The following is a 20,674-nucleotide window of genomic DNA, read 5'->3' as shown; positions in this document are numbered from 1 at the left end:
CATTACCCTTTTTTTATATGGCCTGGAAATTTTCCAAGTCTCCAAGACTTTGGTGCTGAACCCTTGGCCGTGTGTGCAGTGCTGTTGAGTTCTTTATCTGTACACCTCTCTCTCCACCAAGCACGTCTGTTGCTTTCTCTTATACGCAAGTGTGGAGTACCCAAAGTCCTTCAGAAGTGTCGGGGCCTTTCCTTTCAAACTGTTTAGTAGGTGTAGCGTCTTCTCGCCTACAGGGATATCTTATTGGTCAACTATATACATGAACACTGCTTTCCAGCCTTCAGTTTCTTTTGTCTTCCCCTGAGAAAGTGGGCAGATGAGCACCTTTTAACTTGACAGGAAATGTCCTCTGTAAGGATTGCTTCTTGCCTTCTTTCCGACCATTCAAGGCTTCATTGTGTAGGAGAACAATGACTTAAGGATCATTTGTTGGACACGGCTGCACAGTTCCCTTATCATCAAAACGTAAAGAGGCAATGTTTAGATCCAAAGTTAAGTGGACAAAACAAGGCGAAAAACTAACAAAGTACTTTTTTAATCTAGAAAAGAAACACTATTTAACAAAAACCTTGCTTCAAATAAAGTTACATAATGGTGAAAACATACAAATCCAAGCTTACTGATGTCCCGCTGTCTAAGCAGGAATTAGGCCTCAAGGACTTTATTCAAAACTTGCAAATTCCACGTCTGTCTAACGAGGAACAAGAGACGTTTAAACATGAGTTAACTGTACATGAAATTAAAAAATGTGTTATATTCCTTTGTGAAAAATAAAACTTCTGGTGAAGGCGGTTTCTCCAAAGAATTCTATGCAACTTTCTTTGACCTTTTAAAACAGAATCTACTTGACTCGTATAATGAAGCTTTTCAGAAAGGCAGTCTCCCAGACACCAATTCTCTAAAATTCTCGTTACAGCTCATCGGAAGTTTCGGCAGCATGTCTGGTTTATGTCTAAATAAGAAAAAAAAACAAAGCAATGTGGATTAACTCCTTAAAACATAAAAAAAGCAAAATATTGGAATTTCACAGCATAAAAGACCCCATTAAAATACTCCGGGCACACTTTTCGTATAACGCAGAGAAGAGCAACGATGCCAACTTCTTCAGCAAGATTCGTAAAATGAAAGCTAAACTGAACCTCTGGCAAACGTGTGACCTTACGCTTTTTGGCAAATTAGTTCTAGCCAAAACGCTTGGTGCCTCTCAGTTAATCTACACTACTTTACTAATAACTTTCCCTGATGCAGTAACACGCGTGGCTCAAAGCCTCCTGTTCTCGTTTGTGTAGAAAAATAAGAAAGATAAAATTAAACGAAATGTTGTATGCCAGCCACTTGAAAATGGTGGCCTTAACTTTATAAATTTTGAAATTATGGTAATATCTTTGAGACTAGCCTGGATAGGTAGACTGATTACCAACTCTGATGATAATTGGAAGGCAGTACCAAATTTCTATTTGGACAAATATGGCGGCCTGCCCTTCCTTCTTAAGTGCAACTACAATACTGCAACTCTTGACAACAATCTACCTTTATTTTACTGGAGTTATTAGATTATTTACAAGAACTAACGAAATTCCCAGAATACGATAACAACAATGACCTCATTCTTTGGAATAACAGAAGAATTACAATAGAAAGGAATACTGTCTTCTGGAAACAATGGTTTGATCAGGGTGTTACTTTCATTAGCGATTTAATGAACTCAAATGGTAAATTTCTAACCTTCGAAGAATTTCAAAATAAATTTGAAAGTGAAGCTAACTATTTGCACTATTTTCAATTAATTGCTGCCATTCCTCCGGATTTAACACGAAGGAATTTGGTTCTGCGGTTCCTGATCTGCTTGGAGCAACTTCAGAGTACAGTCAAATAGAAGATAGAACAATAGTCTTAACCAAATTCTGCTGTAAAAATTATGACAGTCTGTTCATCGAGAAACTTGCTTCAGAACCCTCCTCGAACAAGTAAGTTTTATTTAACACGTTCGATGACTCCCTTCCAGTGCAAATGCCAATTTCAACTCAATGCAAACTTGGTCTATTGGTTTTACTGCAAAAGGAATACTTGTATACTTGCAAGAACATTGTAACGAAACCTAATTTAGAAGAATTTTTACGTAAGCTTTTTGAACAATATCGCATTGAAAATTGTGGCAAACAATACTGAATATGTGTGGCAACGGACAGTTTTTTTATCATTATTATTTTCCAATATTTTTTCTATTTATATTGTAATTTGTTTTGTTACTTACTGACATATTTATTTACTTATTGATTCTTTTACTTTCTGCTGTGTATAAATGTTGTTAACTTGTTGTCAAAACAAAAATAAAAAAGTAAAAAATGAAAAAAATTCAGGGCCAGATGTCTGCTCTGCTGCTTCAGCTCTGAACAGACTTCATTCTACCATATCCTTTGCCTGTTTGATTCTTGTTTGTTTAACGCGAGCACTGCAATTTGCTTTTCCATTTCCTTTCTTTTTCTCTTTGCTCTTCCTCCACTTCCAAGAACCTTTCAGTTTCTTCCTTTGCTTTTTGCTGCTTTTGTTTAACATGCGAGAATGAAACGGACAACACTGATGATTGATCAGCACGTTTTGAGGAGGAAAGCAAAACAGACTCATCCTCTTTGTTTGGTGGTCTGTCCTGTACATATTTATCTGCTGTCTCAACAGAGTCTACTGAACCTGTAATCTCCTCGAGCTTCTTGTCTAACGCTTCAATGATAGATGACAGTGGCAGTTCCTTCCACATAGTTTCTGTGGTTAGTTTTTAACCAGTAGAAGTAGAATACTGAAGGCCAAAACCTTGTTAAATCCTGTTGAACCTGCTGGAAATTTGCTCCATTGTTTTCTTCATAAACTCAACTATACATAGTTCTATGCTTAAATTGTCATTTTCCGCCATTCCTTCACCATTGCTTATTCTTCCTGTCGTCCATGTACCACCCGATTGTTTTCTTTGTACACTAAACTATACATATTTCTATACTTATCATAACCATTACAATTTCCTCAAATTTGATTGATGGATTTACTGCTTTATTTTTCACTCATAATTGTGTAGGGTTGTAATCAGACACCTGTAATCGGACAGTTTTATCAACCAGTCATATTAGGTGCACTCAGCTAAAACCACCATCACAGAATTTATCTAAACCATAGCAACAACCACTTCCTCTAAAAACTAGGGATTTTCCAAAATGGATGAATTTGAAACATTAAACAGTGATATTTCCCCCGAGTTTTCCCTATTCCCTATTGTTGAAACGGTGAACAGTGAAAACAATGAAATCATTCCGTGTTAAATAGGAAAACTGACTGCTGCACTGGATAGAAGCCCAGCATAATGCGAACATCAGTCCCCGTTTATTCATACAAACACAAACACTTAGGTAATGCAAAGGCAGTGAAGTAGAAAAAATGTAACAAGTTCCAAGTAAAGTTCTTTGATCAATAATAAAGATGATATTGTGTCTGCTGCCCGTCAGGAAAAACCCCCTTCACTAAGGAGGAAACCTGAACCCTCCCGAAAGCAGAGCCAGACACTTAACATGAACCTCGAGGGAGAGAGGTTGAACTAGAATACGGAATTATGAGTACATCAACCACCAACGGCAATAAATTCAAATGACACAAAAAGAAAAAAGCATTGACAAACGAAACTCAGGCAGCGATGTCAGCTTAGAATGATCACCTCAGTAAAATCCCGCCCCTTTATACATGAGTCTCCATGACAGCTGTCAATAAGCTGGAACCGTGAAAACAATAATTTGCTGCTATTCTTAGAACCGCAGCAAATAACAAGTTTTCCCTATTCCCTATTGTTGAAACGGTGAACAGTGAAAACAATGAAATCATTCCGTGTTAAATAGGAAAACTGACTGCTGCACTGGATAGAAATACAAAGAACGGGAGTGAAAATGTAACTAAAATCAAATTCCTAGAGATTTGGTAACTAGTAAGCGATTATCAAGAGAATCTTCTACATAACCGTCCTTGACGGTCTCTGAACACCATCTACCATGGCGTTTCCAGCATCTGTCTAAGACTTGTGCGTTGGCTGCTGTAGTAGCTCCGCCTGATCTGAATGAGTGCAGGCTTATGTTGGCCGTATTGGGCACAAATTCGCGCAACAGCTTAACTAGGGATTCCCTTGCGCGGGTATAACTGAGAGGTTTTACTTTGTCTATAACTTTATATCTGGATCTAACTTTGACTATAGGTTTGAACAAAAAATCTGAAACCTTAGATGTACTGATGCCTGTTAATTTCATGTACCTTTCTAGATTTGACACAGGACAGGTAACCTTGCCGGATCTACTGATCACCACTTCATTCCCCTTACGATATTGATCAGTCTTACTATGGGACACTTTGATGGTTAAATGAGTGTCGATTATGCTAATGTCACCGATAGTAAGGTTTGCTAGTTCACTGAAACGGAAGAACCCCGCAAATAACAGTAAGGCCATAGAAATGTCCCTACGTATAGGCAATTCATCGGAATGCTCATGTTTAATACAACACGGTGTGAGGGCCTCCTTTGAAATGGGAGATTTCTTCGAAGTGGGTTTGGCATTTTGACGCTTGGCCCCTTCCACCATATTTTTGACAAAGGTGCTACTCATAGGATTGGGAACCCCCGCAAAATCATGAGCCCATTTTAAAGCACAATAACTAGATTCAATCACAGAGGCTGATACCTGAGAGGTGGCCAAGTGGCTAAAAAACAGAGCTGCATCAACCATGGAGACAGGGAACACAACTAACTTGTTAGTATTAGCAAACTTAACCCAACGATTTAAAGAACTTGTATAATTAACTACTGTTCCACAGGCTTTGGATGAAAGGGCTGTTTGCTGCAACCCTTTAAACGGTCTTGAATTTCTTTCCATGGACCTTGGCTGAAAATATTCAGACCTGTAAGAAAGAAAATAGACTGTGTGTGATGTGATATAGCATTACATATTTGTGTAAAACTATAAGCAATTAACCAGTATTACAATGATGTTAAGATAGAGCCACCAATAGCTTAAAGCATATTAGTATATAACGTATCATCTCTCAACTTGGTGTGATGTCATCCATGGACTCCTAACTTCAATGCCACCTGTAAACAAGTGGTACCTTTCCTATGAAGAGGGGTAACATAAAATTGTATGTTCTTTAATTGCCACCTATGGGCAAGAAAATGCCACCTGTGGGCAAGAGAAAGCCACCTGTGAGCAAGGAAGATCCACCTGTGGGCTTACTGCTGTACGAGTACCCGCGGAAATACTATGTATATATATCAATATTAGCTTAACCTTTGGTACAGTGTTCACACAAACCTTTCACTGACAAACAAAACCCCCTATCACTGTGGCCTTTGCGCACAGACTGCCAATTAACATACAATGCTATAAGTTTAAACTCCAGCTTTTCACCGTGAAACAAAGAATTGTAAGACCTGCCCTTAGTCGTAGCAGCTAAATGGAATTCAGGTACTCCAACCCAGTCAATCACGCACTTAGAAAGATGGGTGCCATCTGGGCAAATGCAGGGCCAGAACGAAGCCCCTTTCCAAAGGGGTATTATGAGTACTCCCTTAGCTTTGCACAACTCAAAGTGACGCCATGCCCTGATTATTTGGCTCGGAGGGGGTACCACCCAATTGTTTTCTCCCTGCCAATTTTGAATAAAGGCATCAACACCTTCAGACCCTGGGTTCCAGAAGCGGGAATTGAACCTAATGCATTTAGTGTTGTACCATGTGGCAAACCTATCAACTGTGAAAGGACCCCACAAGGTGTTAAGCCACTGACAGATATCTGAATGTATGCCCCAATCATCGACATCGGTGAGTTTGCTGAGATAATCAGCAAGTTGGTTGTTATCCCGTGGGACCCAGACTGGGATGACTGAAACCCTGTGATTGTCGCACAAATTTCAAATTACTTCAGCCAATGTTTGGAGGTCAGGTTTAGTACTGCCTCTGTCGATTATGCGCGTCACATTTTGATTGTCAGTGTACCACTGTACTTTGCGTCCTGTGAGGATGTGTCCAACGGATGATAACATATAAAATACAGCTCTGAGCTCTCGCCAGGTGGAACTCTTTCTTTTTTCATCAAGGGACCACTGTCCCTGGCATACTAAATTTTGCTTGTTGGAAATGACATAACCTCCATACCCAAGTTGGGAAGCGTCTGAATAAACAACAGAATCAAAGACTTGGGTTTTGTCAAAAAGGTCTCTACCATTCAGCTGACTCACATTATTGTGCCAAAACTGAAGCTCATTTATCACCCTTGGGGAGCAGGAAATGAAAGAATCCCAAGAGTCCCTAGTTTCTATGGTAAGGTACATTTGCCTAGTGTACAAATATACAGCGGAACCAATTGCTTTGTGCATAGATATTATGCGACCTGTAACTTCGGCTAAGCGTCTGGCCGTAACCTTGTGGGGGTTTGCGAGAACAGATGAAATGGATTCCCTGAGATTGGACACCCTGGTGTCGGTGACATACAAGCGATTTTCAGACATATTAAGAATATAACCTAACCAAGTCTGAATAAGGGATGGGTTCCAAACACACTTGTCTGCACTAAGAAGGAAGCCTAATTTGGCGAGATCTGCTCTTACTGCTATGGCATCCGTGGAGGCAGACTCCTTACAAGAATTGCCACCTAGGCCGTCATCCAAAAACATGCAAATTCTCCTGCCTGCGCTTCTCCAATAATTAATTACAGGTTTCAACACCTTCGTGAATATGTAAGGTGCGGTAGACATACCGAATGGTAGTACGTTAAAAACAAAATAAGTTCGTTTACCCTGATATGGCCATTGGAACCCAAGGTAGGTCCTATGGCTGTCAAAAATTTCAACATGATGATAAGCACTTTTGATGTCAAATGTATACAAGTAATATCCTTCCCCTAACAATTGTTGAGCAGTACTGATATCTTCGCATTTGAATTTGTACTTGAAAAGATGAGGGTTTACGTGTCTTAAGTCGAGCACAAGGCGTTTCTTCCCCTCGGCCCGCACGGACACAGTTAAAGGGTTCACTACCCATGGTGGACTGTGGACAATTGAAATACAGTTGGCAGCTATAAGATCCTCTAAAGCCTTGGTGACAAAACAAGCATTATCTATGGCGGACTTGTTATTCGCCAAAATGCATGACTCAGGAATAGTAAGCAGTGGTAATTTGTAACCCTCTGTAATAACACTCAGTACCGAGCTAGGGGACCCTATTTCCTCCCATGCTGAAAAATGAGATTTTAACCTCCCGCGAACACTTTCTTTTCCACATTCCAGCTCGGAAAAATCTCCCTTCGCGGGTGTTGTAAAAATACATGAATCTATGGGATCATCGAAAAACTCTGAAAATTCGGAATTCCCTGACACGGGTTCTACATCATATAGATCATAAAAATTAGCACTTAACTTCTTTCCTTCTTGTACTCCGGCAACCGCCAACAGAGGACATTCATTCCGCCAATGACCTGGTTTACCGCAACTAAAGCATGTGCCGCGTTTTGGAGCCGTCCCACTTGAAAATGGAAATGAGCCTATGCCTCTTGGACCTCCCGTGGAAGAAGAAAAACGGGGAGAATAGTTTCCTGCGGATAGAGAGAAAGGGCTGGATGACGGCGATGAGTTTGCAATTGTGTTTCCCGGTGGTCTAGGATTCCTGAACCAGGGGCCAGCCTTCGTGGCTTTGGCGGCGCGAGATTCGGCTATTTTCCTTTGAGCTTCTTTTTCTGCTTTCTTCATTTTCTTGGCGTCCTGATCATCGTCGGCGAGCTCGTCATCAAGGTATTCCCCGACAGTTTTCCAGCCGTAGTCAGATTTGTCTGCTATGAGAATTAGCTTTTGGCGCTGATCGATAAGTTCAATACCTTCGTTAAGCTTGGCGATGCATGTCTCGTTCTTTCCCGCCACAACGGCGTCCTTGGCCTCGTTCACCGCAGACTTCACTTGTTCGTTATGCTTATACTGTTGTTCGTGTCCTTTCTTCTTAAAAATGCGAGGTTCAGTGAGGCGTATTTTCTTTAGTTCGCTCATTTGCGTGTTTGAAGACTCCTCAAGCTGTCTCTTCATAGATTCCAACTTGTTGTCCATGATGGACGAGAGTTTTCCAGCATTGTTGATTGTTGCCGTTCCAGTTCGGCTTGGATTGTAGGATCCATAGAGAAATGTGACTGCTGAGCTTCGAATCCAAAAAGATTAGGGCGATAAAAATCGAGAAAAGCGAAAAAAGCATTGACAAACAAAACTCAGGCAGCGATGTCAGCTTAGAATGATCACCTCAGTAAAATCCCGCCCCTTTATACATGAGTCTCCATGACAGCTGTCAATAAGCTGGAACCGTGAAAACAATAATTTGCTGCTATTCTTAGAACCGCAGCAAATAACAATTTCAATTAAGACCTATTTCCACATTTTTTTGAAGAAAGTAATGACGGTCTGTCGCTAGAAAAGTCAACAAGTTAGATGAAACACAGCCCACCAAAGTATCGTCTATGTCTGTGACAGTGCAACAAATGGAAACACCACTCCACATTTGTGGAGAATTCCAACTGCAACATATAAAAACCACTCCAGTTCCTAGAGTTTCTGGCATATCTCCACAACTTGAGAAAGACGACCAGTCCATGTTTTCAGTTGTCTCAAATAATGAAATAACCAGAATAAACGAGTCCGCAGCCAGCAAAAAGACAATAGAAACAACAAAAACATGGCTGACTGTGTGGCAACAATGGTGTCTTGCACTCAGTACGGACGATAAGATGGAACCCTACAGCCCACAAGTTTTGGATGAAATTCTGATATAATTCTACACTGAGGTAAGAAAGAAAGACAGGTCTATGGTGGCCCAAGTGTGCCGTGGGAGAAAGCTGTAGAGCGAGAGTACATCAATATTTTTTTTTGCAATAATTTTTATTTTGTTGATTAGTTATCTTTGTTTTTTATATATTTTGTTGTTTTTTATTTTTATTTATTTTCTTTTTATATATTTTCGAATAATTGTTATTTTATTGATTAGTAATTTTTATTTTTTATATTTATATTTTGATTTCTTTTTGATGTCTCTTTATTATTTTCTCATTCACACAACAAAGAAAATAAAATAAAAAAAGTTAGTTGAAGCAAGACTAGACCAGTTCTTTCTTTTTAAGTCAAGAATATATAATTCACCATCTTTGCATGTCTGCTGCTTAAACACTCCATTGTCTCTTTGCTCCATTTCTACCCCACCAAACAACACAGCATAATGGTCAGACACCATAGTGAGTGAATGACCAGTCCTTGCGGATGGAATGGCTCCAGTTTGTCGATTTATTTGACTAAGGCCCAAAACTCTGGCTTCTAATCCAGCAAAAACAGTTACATCTACACTGAATGAAGGACTTTTAAATTTGTCATTGCTTGCATTAGTGCACTTTCTCCCAGTTCTAGTCCTTTTTGGCTTCCCAGTTTTTGATACCTTGAGTTCAACAAGTTCTGAAGTGCAGGTAATAGTTTTTGTGTTAAGACCCCCTCACATAAAAATAGAATATTCCTCATTATTCGAATTCTCATTGTGTTTGTCTAAGAAATTTACCATTGTGCTCCCTTGTAAAGGGTATAGAGTCGATCCCCTTATTTTCTCGGCAGTAATCACTACACAGCTCTTCACTTCAACATCGTCCTTGGAAACAGAGCATTGTAGGATAGTGAGAGCATTTCAAAGTTCCACATAGATGGCTCAGTGTGTCAGGCTCCACCGAACAACGCACTGCCCACAGACCTCTCCCGATCATCCTGTCCCTCTTCTAATGAAGTTGTCTCCCATAAAACGCAAGAACAGTGCCCTTCTGGGACAAATAACTGCTTTTGCCTATAGTTCACAATGTGTTTCTTCCTGGAAACTTTTCGATTATCAGACTTGTACTCGTGCAGCGGTATAAATTCAAAGTCCTCGATATCAATACGTGAAGAGCTGATACCGGAATAACAGAGTTATGATTCAACATAACAAAGAATTTATTAAGGTTATTTTTTAATTTAATGGTTTTATCGATGTCTAATCTTCAAGGGCATTTGATACGCGCAACATTTCAAGTACTCCTACAAGCGATGTTCACTGAACGACTGAAAACAAACAGCACAGCGATTAAAATTACAAGAGAGACTACTAACTATCAATAAACGAAATACAATTCGGTGAAACATATACAGAGACAACAATTTAAAGTGTCTCTAAAAATCCTGAGTCTTCAAGCTTAAAGCTTAAGTTTATGTATTAAGCCGGCTTCCTGGTGTTTGCTCTTTTTCAAAGATAAACTCGAGCCATGAAAATCGCTCAAAGCTTTCTGTTGATCTTTCTTTTACAGCCAGAATTATAACTAAATATTCTTTGAAACATTTTCTTTCTATTTGCGGTAAGAAAATGTCTAAAGGCTTTTTAAAGTTCTGTAAGCTCATATCAAACCTAGGTAAACCTGAAAGTCGGTCAGATCATTGTCTCAAATCTTACAAACGTGCATAAACTAAATAGGCGCATAAACTACGCTCGACTTCGTTAAATTAGATGTAAAAAACAAACATCAAATACAATAATTACTCAGGCTTACCATTCGAGATGCAGCCCTGAAAGGTATCAAGTAAGGCCACTAGTATCGCTTCAGACTTTTCAACCCTCTACACATCAAGCAAGGTGAAAAACGAAAACAATGCCATCTGAAATCGGATTTCCGACTTTGACAAGTGACGTATTTCTCAACCAAAAACCCAATAAACAAACTAGCCATGAATAACAGAACATTCCTGATAGCAGCTGAATTTCATTTTGTACATCCAGTGTAAAAAGACAGGGAAAAAACATCACAAGTTGACTCAGCTGTCAAAGTAAACAAGATTCAAGCTGCTGCATAAATCTTCCGCATGAACTTGATTGAATTTGACCAATCAGAGCATAAAAATTGGACGTAAAGCATTACCAACACGTGACCATAGTAAGCAAAGGTAAAACCAACTGTCTTCCTTGCCTGTAACAGCTGGCTGGATTTTCGCGTCCGAGGTCAGTTTGAAATCAAAATGTTAATTGTGCAGCACATAAACACAACATATTTCAGATCAATTTTAAAACAATTAAACTTGAGCCTGCAATCATCTGAAAACTATAAATGTGTCAGCAAATAACTTCAAAAGACATTAACCTCGATGGGTCGACGCCTGAGCCCACAATACGGTCAAGTGATACTGGTCAGCGGATACCCTGTTTTGACAGCTGTCAATTGATCACACATTGATGTCCCATATGTGTGCATTATCAGTTTTCCTGTGCTCCCAAACTAGCTAAAAAGTATGAGATTGAACATCGTTCACAATCTGGTAAAACAATTAACAGGTCAGCGGACAGCTTCCAAATAAATCACATCACCTCGATGAGTTGACACATGAGCCTGCGATATGGTCATGGGAGACTGGTCAGTGGCTATCCTGTTTTGACAGCTGTCAATTGACCATATTATGAATGTCCTATACAAAAGATGTGGACTGGCCAAGACACGCCTGAGATACCCCTCCCTTCCTTTTGATAGTCTCCCCTGTCCTGACTCATGCGCACTGGGAAAGATATTATCTCACAACAGGGTATCGTCTTTTTTCTCAACCCCCCGTTGAAGACAGACGCACGATTTGGGCTCTGAGATAAATGTCTCAAACTCCGCAAACCCCCGGCTCCGATGTTGCTGAACTCTTCAGTGGGAGTAATGGCAGCACTAGCACAAGTTCTCCATCCACAGTTGCCCCGGGCTCTTCGGCCCCCTCAGTGCCAAACCAGCCAACAGCACCGGCCGCGCAACCGTCGAGCGAGGGTGCCACCCAGGTGAGCCCCACCAAAGCAACATATCAGGTTAGTTTCTTTGATTGTTCTTGCTTCTTTTTCTGCCATATGGCTACAAGGCACATCCTCTCAGGGCTCGCGGCTCTCGGTGTTACCTTCACCGCACCTTGTATTTAGGTAGTGCACATGTGCTAGCGTGCACATTTTTCTTTTATCTTCATGCCATCCACGTTACCAATTAGGGAATCCCTGTCCAGTGGTTCCCTGCCTGTGCATCTTACTTTAGCCTAGATGCTACTTCGTTCGAGATTGTATGACTAGCACAGGCAACTGGCGAATCTCAAGAAGCGGGGAGTAGTTGCCTTTTTTCTCATGAGAACAACAAAGATAACTTGCAAGTACATGTGTGATTGTACTCGTGGCCGTTCGGCTGTTAGATTTGTCAAAAATTGTCGCCTCAAACTGATGTCTAACTAATATTTATCGGAGTTTGGCCTCTTGGCTTGCTATTGTGCAAATCGTCTTTTTTTGTGCAACCAACACAGAAAACAGGCGAGTGGCCCCTCTTTAGGCCTTAGGGGGGACATGCCATCAGGCCTGTTTTGACTTGTGGGACCAACACAAGAAACTGGTGAGTGGCTATGCGTTGCATCGCATCATGCCGTGTTGTAAACTGTTCATAAACTTTATCATGATTTGTACGACCAACACAGAAAACTGGCGAGTGGCTATGTGCGAGGCCTTGTTGGCCATTTATTCGTCCTTTGGCCTAAGGCCATTAGGCGCGCTCTGCTATGAATTGTGCGACCAACACAGAAAACTGGCGTGTCCAAGGCATATATTACACCTTGACGGCAACGGACTAATAGGCTTTGTTGTTATGTGGGCGACCAACACAGAAAACTGGCAGAGAGATACGTTCAATTTCACAGTGCATACCAGCCTACAGAGAAAGATGTGTGGCGGCTAGGTCACATTGTTATCTGTGTTTTGTTTGGGAGACCAATTATAAATCCTGGCAATTAAAAGAGAAAATAGACCGTTTGTTACTGTTCGTACATACGATATAGGGTAGAGCCCGTTAGATAGTGACGGGCTATGTCCCATCTATGTGAACAATTTACAATGAGTTACGGTCGCTGTATCAGAGCCAAGGGTTTTTTCACCCCGCGTGTGCTGGATACCCTTTAATAGAGGGCCTCCTGTTAGAGGATCCATCTTGGGTCTATTATTATATGCATATACATTTTCTCTCCAACACTGCTTGTCCGTTTAGGTTCTTAGGCTGTAACATTGGCGAATTCAGGAATTAATTCCCCATTGTGGACACGTTCCATTCATATCAGGCAAGGCGGAACACGTTTGTGATCACGCTATCGCGTCATTACTTCAGATCATTTGATAATTTGCTCACCCACGTAGTTGCTTATCGTGTTTTTTCTCAGGTGGTCTTTGATGATTTGATGATTATTCCCGGGTTATTGTCATAGCCCGTCACAGCATGAATTAGGCACAAGTCAGATGTTTTCTTCTATAAATAAAGTTATATTATTCTACTTGCCGGTGCGATGTTGATCTTGTCGATCACTGCAGTCACGCCAGTCCCCTAGAAAATGTTGACTAATATGTGTGCGCTCACAGAGCCGAACTACACACAATAAACACAATCTCCACACTGCCTCATCCGTAGCTGGAATAGGGTTGGGATCAAAGGGTTTGGATATGGGATTAGGCCTGTATTGGTATTGTTGAGGCTTGTATGTTCCTTTAGCTTCTTACGTATTCCGGGGTTTTGTCCTCATACGACAGGTTTAGCCCTATCTTTTACAGTAAGTATGAGTTGGGATATAGTACTGTCCTGACTCATGCGCACTGGGAAAGATATTATCTCACAACAGGATATCGTCTTTTTTCTCAACACGTAGGTGGAACAGGGAAGCATCAGTTTGGGAGTGTTCCGCAGTGCAGTTTCACAGATCGTGTTTGTTTCTAACAAGCCGCCTCTTCCCCACCACACTCCCCTCTATATCTCGATTTATGTTTTACTATCCTCAAGATGGCACGCAAACATCTCTGTTAAAGGAATTCAAGTGAAATGTGCATATTGTAAGGGTGGTCATATTTCAGCCTCTTGTGAAAGCGTGACCGACCAAAGGGCTCATTTTGAGATTCTAATGAGAGATGGCCGATGCTTTGTTTGTCTAAGTCTGGATCATAAGAGCACGTCATGTGAAAAGAACTGTCATCGCTGCAATGGAAATCATAATCAATCAGTCTGTCGACGTAAAACGCAGCGTAAATCGCAGCACGATTTATCTGCTAACAAAAATTCACAAGAAACCCAAAATTCGACTCTGGTGACCCAATCAACAGAAGTTTCACAACTCCCACAGTCGACTACGACCGCAAGTTCTGGCTCAAAGGGCACAGTTTTACTACAAACTGCTTCAGCGATTGCAAGAAATAAAGATAGTACAAAGTCAACAAGAGTTAAGATCTTATTTGACAATGGAAGTCAGAGATCTTATGTTACTGATAACCTCAAGTCAAGGCTGGGTCTGAAATCCACGAAAGAGGAAATGCTTCACCTAAATACATTTGCAGCAAAAACCTTTCGAAAACAGAAATGCGATGTTCTAACCTTGTTTCTTGAGGATGTCAACGAAGAAACATCGAAAGTTTGTGTGCTTAGTTTCCCTACTATTTGTTCACCACTTCCAGGTATGATCCTATCACACCATCCCTGATCAACCCGGGGACTGGGACTGGGCGCCAAATGGAGTAGTCGTGTTTTTTTGTCGCTCCGACGCTGCCTTGCCGTTTCACTATATCAGTTTCAGGAAATTAGCCAAATCAGCCTCAAACTATTTAGAGAATCTTTGCTTTTCCTTTCCGTTATGCCCAACGAAAAGCGAGCGAGACAAGTGGCATGCTTAAGCAGTGAAGATGAAAGAACGCCACCACATAAACATGAGGCCGGCGCCGCCATCTTGGAAAGCATACACGAAAAGCTAAAGAAGCTAGACGTGCTTGAACAAATAAACGGAAGACTGCTGAAGATTGAAAATACCGTTGGTGACATGGAAAGAGGACTTAACTCTATGACAGCAGAACTGCAGAAGGTAAAAACGGATTTAGACTCAAAAGCAGATAACGCCACTGTCGATGCGCTGAAGGATGAAATCGAAGAATTACAAAACAGGTCAAGAAGGAACAACTTAGTCTTCTACAATATACCAGAGAAAGCCGAAAAAGGAGATTGCATCTCTTTTGTACAGGATTTTATTACGCAGCATATGGGCCTTGAAACGTTATGTGGCCATGTTGAGCTGGAGAGGGCACACCGCACGCCAAGCAAAACGCCTTCTGCTGGTGAAAAGGGTCCCAGACCAATGCACGTCGCTTTTCTTCGATACACGGATAAGATGAAGGTACTAAGGAATGCCGCCGCTCGTCTAAAGGATAACCCGTTAAACGGAAATGCCATCGGTATAAGTGAGGATTTCGCCAAAAAAACCCAACGGCGGAGGCAAGAGCTCGTGCCCTACAGAAAGTTTCTAAAGAAGAAACTCGGAGACGACCGGAAAGTCTACATCGCATATCCTGCAATACTCAAATATGTCGATGCCAATGGCCGTCACAAAATCGTAGGAACAGAAGAACTAGCAAAACTACGCCATGAAATGGAAGAGGCAAAGAGTTAACCTAGCAACGCCGTCGGAGTGATACTGACCAACAACAACTTTAATCTCACATTCTACCCATTGTTGGAGTTAAAAGAACTTCACAGGCAATGCCTTTAATTTGTTTCATAAAAGGTAATTTTCGTTTTTATGTTGTAAGTGATGTAATGTTTTCTCCAGGCTTTAGCTTAAGAAGGCTTCTGTATTGTGAAACTATTAAGATATCGATATTTATTCGTTAATATGAATAAGTTAACTTTTATTACGTTAAATGTTAGGGGTTTAAATAGTTCAAGAAAACGAAGAGCTATTTTTCGGCAACTGCACGTTAACAAGTACTCAATAATTTTCTTGCAAGAGACATATAGCTCTACTGACCAAGAAAAATTATGGAGTAACGAGTGGGGTAGTAAAGTGTACTTCTGTCATGGAAGTAAACACAGCAAAGGAGTAGCAATTCTGTTTAATCCTCGACTCAAAGTGCTAGTAGAAAATGAAATTTGTTGTGAAAACGGCAGGATTCTTATCCTGCAGTTTTCTATAGATGATCAGAAATTTATTTGTGCCAATATTTACGCACCCAATAATGATAACGCGCAAATTATATTTTTTAAACAACTCAGATCTTTACTTGAACAGTTTCCCAACGACAACATTATAGTAGGTGGCGATTTTAATTGCCCTCTTTCCAAAACCGATAAAGAAGGAGGACGTGATGTTTCGTCAAGAAGGAATGTCGCCAGCGAGATCGAGCAACTGATGTGTATTTTAGATTTAGACGACGTATGGAGAACGCTACATCCAGAAGAAAAACAATTTACTTGGCGAACATCTGACTTGAAAATAAAATGCAGATTAGATTATTGGCTAATAGCCCGTCAACTATTACAAAATTCCCCCGTGCAGAAATGTGAAATCAAGCACGCTGCACATTGCGATCACTCTTTAGTGACGTTGGAATTGCCAATTAATGAGAAATACCCAAGAGGTCCTGGATTCTGGAAATTCAATTCCTCCCTCTTAGAAGATGATGAATATGCAGAAAAATTAATGTTTAAAATTCCGCACTTTATAAACAAGTATCAGGATCTTGAAGATCACGGACTCTTATGGGAGTTGATTAAAATGGAAATAAGGGCGTTCACAATTAGTTATTCAAAACAAAAAGCTAAAATGAAAAAAGATTATGAAAAAGATCTCGTACAGGAAGTCTCAAGACTGGGAAATATGGGTGAAAACTGCCCATCAGCAGAAGCCGTCCAGAGATACATTAAAGTTAAGAACGAATTGGATAAGATTTCCTACGACCGGGCAAGAGGAGCATGTGTGCGCTCCAAGGCCCGTTGGCATGAGTTCGGCGAACGAAGTTCGAAATATTTTCTTAATCTTGAGAGACGAAATTATGAAAATAAATGCATTACCAGCCTTATACAAGAAAACGGAAGCAGTATCACGGACCCAAAGGAAATCCTAAAAGAACAAAAAAGATTTTATCAATCCTTATATTCCTCGCAAAATCCTCAAATAAACGATCCTAAATTCAAAGTGTTCTTCGATAATGACAAGGTAGAAAAGCTGAATGATGAACAAAGAAAGAACTGCGAAGGCTTGCTGACGGAGGATGAGTGCTGGAATGCTTTAAAATGTTTCCAAAAAAACAAATCCCCTGGCAATGACGGTTTTACTGCCGAATTTTACAGCTTCTTCTGGAGTCAATTAGGCAAGATAATGGTAAACAGTTTTAATTATGGATTCCATAAAGGTGAGCTGTCAATTTCTCAAAGACAAAGCATCATACGTCTTATTCCAAAAAAGAACAAAAATTTATTGTATCTTAAAAATTGGAGACCTATTTCACTTTTAAATGTGGATTATAAGATTGCCTCTAAAGCTTTAGCTCTCAGACTAAAAAAGGTTCTATCGGCAGTTATAAATAACACACAAACTGGTTACGTAGAGGGAAGATTTATCGGTGAAAACATCAGACTTATAAGCGACATCCTCAATTTCACCGTTGACCAGGACATAGAGGGAATTGCTTTATTCATCGATTTTGAAAAAGCATTCGATAGTTTAGAATGGGAGTACCTATTTAAAGCTCTAGATACCTTTCAATTTGGACCCGACTTTAAGACTTGGGTGAAAACTCTGTACACAAACATTTCTAGCTGCATAATAAACAACGGCTTCGCCTCCGAGTCATTTACTTTAAAGAGAGGAGTAAGACAAGGCTGCCCTTTGTCCGGCTTGTTGTTCATTTTAGCCGCAGAATTACTGTCTTGCTCAATAAGAGCTGATGAACATATAAAGGGAATTCGAGTCCTAAACAAAGAAATAAAATTATCTCAATATGCCGATGACACCACCTCCTTTTGCAAAGATAAAGAGTCGCTTGGGAAACTGTTAGAGTTATTAGACCTATTTAAAGATTGCAGCGGTTTAAAGCTTAACCAAAGTAAATCTGAAGCAATGTGGCTTGGAAAAAACCCAAATAGGACTGATACACTATTTGGAGTTCAGTGGCCACAAAGGCCTATCTCCGCCTTAGGGATATCATTCTCTTACAATCTAAAACTTTGCGAACAGGAAAATTTTTCACAAAAGATATGTAAAATTCAAAAGCTGTTTAATATATGGTCTCAAAGAGATCTCTCACTTTATGGCAAGATAACAATCGCCAAAACATTAGGGCTATCGAAACTTATCTTTGTAAGTTCGTGCATACATACACCGCCTCATTATATAGATATCACTAATAGATTGATTACAGATTTTGTCTGGAATAACAAGAAACCAAAGATAAAAAGGGATACTCTTATAGGTCCAAAAGAAAGAGGAGGGCTGGATTTACCAGAATTTGAGACTATATCCAAGTCGTTACAAAGTGCTTGGGTTCAAAGAATGAAGAATGGTGTAGAGGATCAGTGGATGTTAATTCCTTTATTTTATTTGAAAAATGTTGGAGGGCCATTTATTTTTGATTGTGATTATGATGTAAAATTTCTAGGCCTAAACAACTTACCAATCTTTTACGCTGATGTTCTTAACACCTGGGCGGAAGTCCGAGAGCAAACTTCGGACAATGAAATCTGTGTTGAGAATGTAATCTTATGGAATAATAAGCATATTTTAATAGACGGTAAATCAGTATATTGGAAAGAATGGCATGAAGCTGGTATACTTAGAATTAAAGACCTACTAGATGAAAAAAACAGATTCCTCACACTTAATAAGTTTCTTTTAAAAACTGGCCTCAAGGCGCCTTTTACTAAGTTATTTGGTTTAATATCAGCTATACCTTATAGATGGAAGTGCGCTTTGAGACCGGGATTTATCATGAACAATCAAGATATGGAACAAAATACAACTAAGGAAATTAACGTGGTTACTAGCAAGAAGGTTCGCAATATACTTATTCAAAGGAAATTTGTAGAACCGTTGGCTAGCCTTCGACTATGCAGGCAAGGATTGGACAGTTCCAAACTTAGTTCTATTTATATGCTTCCATTTAAAATAACTAAAGAAACAAAATTAAGCATATTTCAATATAAGATTGTTCATAATATTCTTCCACATGGGGTTCTGTTACACAGAATGAAAATCGTAAACTCTCCTCTCTGCATACATTGTGATTCCCTAGAAACGCTCTCCCATATGCTAGTTAACTGTATAGTAATTCAAAAGTTTTGGTTTGAAGTAATTAGCTGGTGGAAAACTCACAGTGGTGAATGTTTGCTATTTGATGACTTAAGTATAATGTATGGCTATAATCCCGAAGATCCTAAAAGGCAAATCCTTAACTATTATATCCTTCTTGGCAAGAGACATATCTTCCTGCAAAGGAGCGAAATTAAACCCCCAAGCTTTGATCACTTTCTTGAATTCGTTAAAGACAAGTTAATTGTACAAAGATCGATTTTTTATTCCAAAGGACAAAAAGCAAAATTTCTTTCACAATGGAAGCCTCTCCTCTCCTTACTGTAAATGATTATAATCTAATCTACGTATGCGTGAAGCAAGCCTGGTTGCAGTGTATGTTGTATTAATCGTTGGAATCTTAATTCTTAATTGTAATTTTTTGTAACCTTAAATTTTGTAGTGAAAGTGTTGTAAGTGATGTAGTGGTAATAAAGATCTCTGTTAATAAAAAAAAAACAAAAAAAAAAACAAAAAAAAAACCAAAAAAAATCCCTGATCAACCCGCACTGGCTTCCGGTTACCCACAGAATAGAATTCAAGATAGCAATGCTAGTTCACAAATGTATCTACGGCGTTGCACCACAATATCTTTTAGACTTGATAAAAATCAAAGAGGGCTTGCGGTATCAGTTGAGATCACACCGGGGCATACTCCTAATGGACAATACCTCTAGAACAAAAAAGACACTCGGGGATAGGGCGTTTGAAAATGCTGCACCCAAAGTATGGAACCGACTCCCTCTAGAAATAAGGCAATGTCAATCATTGAACATTTTTAAAGTTTTACTAAAGACACATTTTTTTAAATTAGCTTTTTATTAGTCCTTTTATTGACCCATATTTTACTTTTATTGTTTTCTGAAAATTGTAAATGATAATTATTGTTATTATCATTATTTGGATTAGCCAGTTATTACTTTAAGATTTTAGTGTTGTAATGCGCATTCGATCATATCTTTATCGCATGCTAGACTGCGCAATTATTAATATCATTATTATTATTCCATCACATGTAGATGCGAACAATTACCCACATTTACATGGACTCAAATTGGCTGATTAATCCAATTCCGAAGATTCAATAGACGTTCTCATCGGATCTGACTACTATTGGGATTTTGTTACAAGTGAAATCGTTCGAGGAGACCTTGGTCCTACTGCAGTCAATAGCAAATTTGGTTGGTTATTGTCAGGCCCAACAGAATCCGTTATCAATCAAGAAACAACCATGACAAACCTCACTACAGCCGGAAAAAGCAACAGCTTGTTTGATTACACCCAAGATGCCCTTGTTGATACTTTAAAACAGTTCTGGGAGACAGAGTCAATTGGAATCAAGGAAGTTTCAGAAATCATGGAGTCGCATGATGGTTTTAATGAGCAGGTCTATGGTGGCCGAGAACTGCCACTGAGTCTTCGGCACATTTTTTCTTTTTTTTCTCTATTATAAGTAGATTGAATGTAAAACAAA

General features: G+C 39.7%; 1 protein-coding gene across 1 annotated transcript; it reads right to left on the bottom strand.

Moving 5' to 3' along the window:
• Positions 1–3,935: 3,935 nt before the first annotated feature.
• Positions 3,936–4,898, bottom strand: LOC140931761 (integrase/recombinase xerD homolog). The gene has a single exon (XM_073381506.1). The coding sequence runs from the start codon at positions 4,896–4,898 to the stop codon at positions 3,936–3,938; it is 963 nt and encodes a 320-aa protein (XP_073237607.1).
• Positions 4,899–20,674: the final 15,776 nt, after the last annotated feature.

Source organism: Porites lutea, chromosome 3, assembly GCF_958299795.1.
Source record: "Porites lutea chromosome 3, jaPorLute2.1, whole genome shotgun sequence".
Lineage (NCBI taxonomy): Eukaryota > Metazoa > Cnidaria > Anthozoa > Scleractinia > Poritidae > Porites > Porites lutea.
Note: the sequence above shows the minus strand (reverse complement) of the source record. Positions and strands in the feature narration are given on the sequence as shown.

Excerpts from the sequence above, each read along its gene's own strand:
- LOC140931761 (XM_073381506.1), bottom strand. The coding sequence starts at position 4,898 with ATGGAAAGAAATTCAAGACCGTTTAAAGGGTTGCAGCAAACAGCCCTT.